This window comes from Trachymyrmex septentrionalis, unplaced genomic scaffold (genome assembly GCF_001594115.1).
Source record: "Trachymyrmex septentrionalis isolate Tsep2-gDNA-1 unplaced genomic scaffold, Tsep1.0 scaffold62, whole genome shotgun sequence".
In the NCBI taxonomy this organism is placed as follows: Eukaryota; Metazoa; Arthropoda; class Insecta; order Hymenoptera; family Formicidae; genus Trachymyrmex; species Trachymyrmex septentrionalis.
In genome coordinates, this window is record NW_017305800.1 from 1702549 (window position 1) to 1710041 (window position 7493).

A 7493-nucleotide genomic window follows, 5' to 3' on the forward strand; every position below is an offset into this window, starting at 1 on the left:
AAGAGATTCTATCATACTGTGTTCTATATGTATGCTGTTATAATATTTTTATTCTTTTTTCACCAGGTAGCATGCGACTTTATCCCTGCGATTTCTTTGCCAAAATAAGAACAATCCTACAATTATATATACATATATGTGTGTGCATATATATATATTTATTTATTTATTTATGTATATACATGTTGTTATTTTTATAAATATATTTTGGTTGGTTTTAGGAAGCTGCAGAAACAAAAAACACGCTGACGGCGGAAATCGTGGCATTGGAAAAACAAAATTATCATGCTAATATGGGTAATCTTTTAAAGGACGACTTGATTAAAGAAATGCGTAAAGGATTGAAGCAAACAACTTTAGAGGTATGACGGATATTTGTAAAATTTTCAGTGTAAATCTATAATTTTCTACATTTATAGAAGACTTTACCCATCTTTCGACCTTGCAAGTATAATTCTAATAATCGTATCGCTGCTATTACTAAGATGAAATCATCCCATGAATCTCCTGAGCAATTTCCAGTATCAAGCCTCCTACATATATCCGCACAGCGAAAGAATGATTTTGCATTTTTGCACACTGATTCTGAGATCTTATTAAACTGTGGCAAACGAAGTTTATCAACGATCAATACAAAGTTACCAAATAGATTGCTTAATCTACACAGCCAATCTCGACCTAGCGTAGATACTCAAACTGGTCGATATAAATATATAAAGAATATTGATAAAAAAATACTACAGACTGCTAGAAAATTATCACCTCCGTGTAAAGATAACAATTTACCAGATTGAATTACAACAAACACTTATATTTATTCTGTCACATGTTTAAGATAATATTAATGGTTCATTCTTGAAATAAAATGAAATGAATTTAAATTACTGCATCAAGATATCTTACAAATTTAAATATTTTTTAACAAGTTGACATTCTCTGATAAGAATTTTTAGAAACAAATGTGCGAAATAAGGTAAACAAACTTCTACATTTCGATCATTATTTCCTTTTTATAATCCGTATGAAATGACATCGATACCAAAATAACTTTAAAAAGATACACTTTCAAATCAATAAATTGAGATATTTTTAAATAAATAAATTATGCATATTCACGAATTAGTATGCAATATCTATTTATCATCACAATAATATGTTTAAAGTAAATCTATTCTATGCAATATCTATGAAAAACAAGAATGTATATCAACATGATTGCCTCGTTTATAAGTTAATATAATAGTACATCCTAACATAAACCGTCATAAAATAATATATGTAATAATTTTGTTTGCACACACACATATGTCACAGTTTTAATATATATTTATTCTTTCTAACATGATTTCAGGATACGTCTTCTCGAAAAGTCTGTATTGATATGAATAATTCTCAGGTCAGTCGAATTAAATATAATATAAATGTATATAATATAATGTTATTTAAATAATAATATTTTGTTTCTTTAGAAATGTTTTTCGCTTTCTAAATAGATACTTCGCATTTTAAAAAGATTTATTTGTACAATATTATATATTATATTTTAACTTTTTGTGGATGAGCAATCCTATTTGTAATTATCTTTTTTTATTTTTAAAACTGTTCATTTAATTTTTATAAAACTTAATCTATGGTAATCTGATAATGCTTTATTCAAATCTGAGATCAAAAATAAAAAAATCAAAATAGTTTAGTAGAATCCAATAAGGCGGATAAAATTAAAAAAAAAACCTAATTATCGTAAAACTCGATTTTAGGAAATTTTTAATTGCAAGTAACTTTTAGTTTCTAGTTTTGTTTTACCATTTTTTACCATTTAAAAAAAGTCGCTTATATGTTCATTTATATGTACATGTTTCTGAAAATTTATATATAATATTATTATGTTATCTAATTTATTTTTAGGAATTTATATCATTCCTAAATAATACAAAAACACATGTACAGAAAGAATGTGAAATCTTATCGGATTTAAAGCTCGAATTTGGGAAATTTGTAAATAAATTGACCACCAAAGATGAGGTAAAAACATTATTTCTTTGTAACAGAATAAAAGTGAATTTTGTTATAGAATATCATTTATCATATTGTTTTGAATTTATTTTAGCAAATAATTAAAGTTTTTCTAAAAATATATATTTTCTAGGTGGATGATTGTACTATAGCTAACAATTACACAAATAAAAACAAACTTTGTGCAAGTGACATGTCAGACAAATTGGTCAATTGCATTGAAATTATTACTAAAATATATTTAGAAAGACAAAAGGAAATTACTGTTTTTGATTGTATGGTATGTGTATAGTATAACAAATATCAATTTTATTTATTGACTATTTTATGAAGATAATTACACTATTAGATATATTTTAATCGTACACATACTCTTTTCCTAGATAAAGAAAGAAGAAAATCGTTGTGCATGTGGTGATTCTAAGAATATTAAAGTACGATTCATATTTTGATATTTTTGTGTCATACTATTGAATTTAATACGTCTTTCTTTTTCCAGTCAAACGTGAATAATGCACGGCAATTTAAATTAATGGAAGAATTTAGAATCTGTACTGTGGAAGCTCAAGCAGCAACAGAAGACATTCGCGAGGAGATAAGCACCGTTGTTTCAACATTTAATTCACGACACCAGAATGTATGTGTAGATTAATAAATAGACTGGGATAAGTTTGTGATAAAATTAGCGATTAATACATTTTCAGTATGAAGAATTGAGCAAGATGGTTACTAATGTGCAAAGTTACTTGACAAGAACACGAGAAGGATTAATAGAAGCAATTAGCAGACTAGAATTACAAGTAATATTTATAATAGTATTGTATATCAAAATATATGCAAAATATATCTCTTATGATAAATATCATCGAAATATTCTATTTTAAGTTTCAGTATAAATTAATTACAATTTTATTATTTTAATCTATTGAAAAATACCTTTCTTTTTTCAGGAGGAGGAAAGACTAAGACACAGCGAAAGAATCGTGAGTGGCAATCTTAAACTGAAGGATATAAAAAATGAAATTAATCATGTTCAATCAGAATTGTCTCGTTGCATTAATGGTATGCAAGGGAATATACAGGTTCGAAGTATTTATTAAATAACTATTTTAAATACTTTATCGATCATTTTATCGTACATGAAGTATAAAATGAATTTTAGGGATATAATGAATCCGAATATACAGAAGCATACATCAACAATGATTTACTAACTATGGTAATGGAAGAAGTTGAACAAATATTGACAAATTTGCAATTATTTCAAACTCAGGTTTGTTCAGAAATCAGAAGAAAAGTAGTTTCTGTTCGAACTTAACAATATATCGACCTGAGTATTATACAGATATTGTCTTTTAGGGAGGTTGTGTGACGTCAATACTAAAAGGATTAAGAAGTCAACTGTGTACTATAGATAGCTCTTTAAAGGATTTACAGAAAAAAACCGGTGAAGTGGTAAATATCTTAAGATATAGATATGTGTAAAAATAATATCTCATATATTTTCAATTATTTATGCAGCTATTGAACAATGAAATCGCAAAAACGACGTTCTGTGAAAGGGAATGCAGGTTGGCTAAATTCGAAGAAGAAGTCGATTGTGCACATACAAAAATGCAAGATGTGTTGGAAACATTTCTTTCCACAAAACAAGAAGAAAAGGTTGCTATTTTTATATATTTGTATATTAATTAAAAAGATTTTTTAAATTTTATTAGTATCTTTGGAAGAAATAAAACTTTCTTATATATAAATCCAAATTTTGAATTATTAACTTATTAATTTAAATTTTTCTGTTTTAAATAGTTTGTGCAAAATGCTTTAAATTTTGTTTATATTTAAAATTAAATTATTGATGTAGAAATAACAAAAAATAATTTAAATCGGATTCTCAAACTTTAAAATAATTATTTTTATGTAGAAATATTTTTATATGTAATAAAAAAACAAACAAGTTTTTTACTCAATCAAGTATAAATGCAAATAATATACAAACTATTAAAATAAATAATTAACTTAATATAAATATTATTTTACAGGAGCAATTTTCTCGTTATACTTACGATAATCAGGTATTAAAGCAAGTATAATTATTGCATAAATGCTTTTTTTATTTTTTAATTCATGATGTATTTATATCTACGTACTATGCTTTATAGGAAGTAAATGACATAATAAAAACGAAAGAAGATTTACATAAATTAAGAAAGGAATACGATGATCTAAAACTCAACATGATCCAGGTAATTAAATTTATGTTTTGAAACAAATATTTAACAAATAAATTATTCGTTATGTATAACAACTCATGCAAATTAGTTATTGACTAACTTAAATGCAATATTATATGTATATATTTGTAGCAAACATGTCAAATGAAATATGATGAAAGATTAAATAAATGGAAAAATCGTATGACTGATTTAGAAGACCAAATTCGAATGTTGCAACATGAGGTAAACATCATTCACATTATTTTATAAACACTCATTTAATCTTATTTTCAATTGTAAGTTATACAATTTCTTTGTAACAGGCAAAATGCAAACAAGAAGCAATTAATTTTTTAAAGAATAATATTCAATCTATAGAAAAGGAACTAATAGCTGCACGAATAAAGGCAGAAAATTATAGACAATGTCATAGCAAAGATAATATGGAATTGAAAAAGAAGATAATAGAATTAGAAAATATTGTAAGTATTATTTATTTTTTCGCAAATCTAAAATTATTATTGAGATAGATGCTGACATTATAATTTTAGATCAAAACGCAAAAAGAAGTAGAAAATGATCTTAAGAAAAATTTGAATAATGTAGCAAATATTAAGAAATCTGCAGAATTCTCAAATGCTTTTGTAAGTAATTTTCTAATTATACATATTTGGAAATTTCCTTTTTTTTTATTAAAATCTCCATTTTTATTACAAAGCATACGGAATGCGGCACAGAAGCAACACTTTTACGTTGCGATTATCCGTCCAAACATGAGGTAACTATATATTGAAACTGTATATGTATAAAATATTAATGCTTTTTGCTATACATTTATATGGAAATTTTATGATAATACAATAGTAAGAAATATACATTTGCTTCTGAAGTCTTCTTTATAGGATAACAATAATATTGTATTTGTATATTTACGCATGAATACTAAGCACTAAAATCGCTTCGATTAAAAATAGCATTTTTCTTTTTTATTTGTGTTTAATAATATTTGTATTTTTTTATTCCAGAATATATCTCACTTGTTCAAAACTGTGCAAGATGTTGTGCAATCTGCAAAAGTAGCAGTACAAGACTTTGAAAGTGAACTTAAAAAATTGGTTTGTTTTTTTTTCGTCATTATCATATTAATATTCGGTAATGCTACAGAGATTACTATGAATATTTATTTATAGATACGTGATGAATCTTCTCTCTCCTCTGTTTCGGCAAAATCTGCTATGACTTTAACCGATTTGTTAGGAAAATGTAGAGAAAAATTGGATACTTGCTTTCACGAATTAAGCAAACTTAAAAGTGCTGTATATTCTAAAGAAAAACTTGTAAGCTATGTTTATTATTTTTTATATATATGTGACAAATTATATAAGTCTGTAAATAGTGTAAAATATATGTATGAATATTTTATATTTTATTTTTGAATAAAATTAGATATTTTCTCATGAATAATTACATATGAAATCATTTCATATGAATCTCTCTCAGAATATAAATTAAAGAACCAAAATTATTTCAGTTAGAAAATATGGAAGAAGTCGTACGGATACAACGAAATTCATTGACAATGAGCCAAGCAGAAGTAAAAGATCTGCATCAAAAGTTGCAAGAAAAGGTAAATTGATTATATATATTTTTTAAGCAATAAGCAGAAAAGATGTTATGATATTATATGAGAATAGTGTTTGATTTAAAAATCACAATATCATTTTTGATTAAAAGTTTTAATCGTTATTTTGTAATTATTTACGCTTTTTCAATGTATCTTGTGGATTAAACAACACGTTAATTAAATGCAAACACAGAAATTCTGCCCGTTTATCAAGAATAAAGTTTTAAGGTATGTATGATATTAGAATATTAAAAGAAATCTGTTTACAGATAGATAAACAAAGCCTTACAATCGCGCAATATGAGAGAGAAAAGAATGAATTGTTGAAGCAGGTTTGTCTCTTCTTTACTGCTTAGTCATCATGCTTAATTGTGATAAGATTTATTTTTTAACATTGTGCGGTGTATTGCAGAATGAACTTCAAATACAAACTATCGGGCATTTACAAAATGCTGTTGTTGAAGCTAAACGAAATTTGGATCAAATGGCTCATAAGACGATAAGTGATGTGAGTGAGCTGAGGCCAACGATATCGTCTGCAGCTTTTAGTCATAGAAATGTGCATGATGTTTGAATATGAATTATAAATAGTTAAATTGCTATATAGTTTTTTCGCGCTAATATGTATTTATTACAATTGTAAATATTGTCGATATATAAATGCTTATTAAAAATATGATTCACGAATATATGAACTATCACATTTCTTTTCGCCTTTAATTTACATTTACGTTGTGATATTGCGAATGCAAGAAGAATATGAGTGCCATGCATGAAGTTTTGCTCATTTAATTAAAACATTCAAAGTTTTACCATATTTGAATACCCTGTTTACGAAGTGACAAGAGATTGTGGCATGTACAAGCGTAACATGCTGCCTGGATTAACAAGTTGGATGATCAAGTTGTAGCTGTTGCATTTTGCAGTTAACAAAATAATGAATTACGTGCGTGAGTGTCCTCTATTTCTAAACTTGAAAAACATGGATTGTACGAAAAATGTATTATAAATATCTTTACAGCTTGGTAAGAAGGATGAAATTATACGTCAACTAATGATGCGTATCGATGAAACGCAAGATCAATATAACGAATGTTTCACAGAGGTAAACTAAAATTATTTGTATTAATTAGAAATTATTTCTTGATTAATATATTTTTTCTAAATATTGTTAATTTATATTTTTTATCTGCAAAGGCAACTAATCAAGACATACTACTGGACTTGCAACGAGATGCTATTGAAAGTCTGCATAAAAGGATTCGTTGTGTGGAGTATAATAAACGTTTAATCGCTATTACGTTACATGCAATGTATTATTCAATTTTAAGCGAAATACAGGTATATGCAGCTATATATGCTTTATTTTTGAATAATCTATTTTTATGGTTCGGAATAATAAGAGATCTTGTGTATTTTCAATAAAGAAATGTGCATGTCGAATAAGTGTTATATTTTCTAAAGTTGTTAATGTGAATGATTTTAAAAATTATGGTATGACACGGATCTTTTATGAAAGTAACGTTATCTGAATTTTTTCAGAAGCAAATACGCGATCATGTAAAGAATTTCCGAGAACTGAAAGAAAAGGTAAATTATTAGAAATATTTATATTCTACAATAATATTGCTTCTTTTATTATA

At 26.0% G+C, this 7493-nt stretch overlaps 1 protein-coding gene across 1 annotated transcript in view; it reads left to right on the forward strand.

The window, feature by feature from the left end:
• Nucleotides 1-7493, forward strand: part of LOC108752722 (uncharacterized protein PFB0765w-like) — a 13241-nt gene that overhangs the window by 2952 nt on the left and 2796 nt on the right. The window contains exons 8-32 of the mRNA XM_018493755.1: nt 222-362; nt 1352-1396; nt 1906-2022; nt 2147-2293; nt 2397-2447; nt 2513-2650; nt 2718-2813; nt 2964-3095; nt 3176-3286; nt 3373-3468; nt 3535-3675; nt 4053-4085; nt 4173-4256; nt 4377-4469; nt 4550-4708; nt 4778-4870; nt 4945-5004; nt 5252-5341; nt 5417-5563; nt 5758-5853; nt 6120-6182; nt 6263-6358; nt 6872-6955; nt 7048-7191; nt 7393-7445. Coding sequence (XP_018349257.1) covers nt 222-362; nt 1352-1396; nt 1906-2022; nt 2147-2293; nt 2397-2447; nt 2513-2650; nt 2718-2813; nt 2964-3095; nt 3176-3286; nt 3373-3468; nt 3535-3675; nt 4053-4085; nt 4173-4256; nt 4377-4469; nt 4550-4708; nt 4778-4870; nt 4945-5004; nt 5252-5341; nt 5417-5563; nt 5758-5853; nt 6120-6182; nt 6263-6358; nt 6872-6955; nt 7048-7191; nt 7393-7445 — 2510 coding nt within the window. The remainder of the gene's footprint in view (nt 1-221; nt 363-1351; nt 1397-1905; nt 2023-2146; nt 2294-2396; nt 2448-2512; nt 2651-2717; nt 2814-2963; nt 3096-3175; nt 3287-3372; nt 3469-3534; nt 3676-4052; nt 4086-4172; nt 4257-4376; nt 4470-4549; nt 4709-4777; nt 4871-4944; nt 5005-5251; nt 5342-5416; nt 5564-5757; nt 5854-6119; nt 6183-6262; nt 6359-6871; nt 6956-7047; nt 7192-7392; nt 7446-7493) is intronic.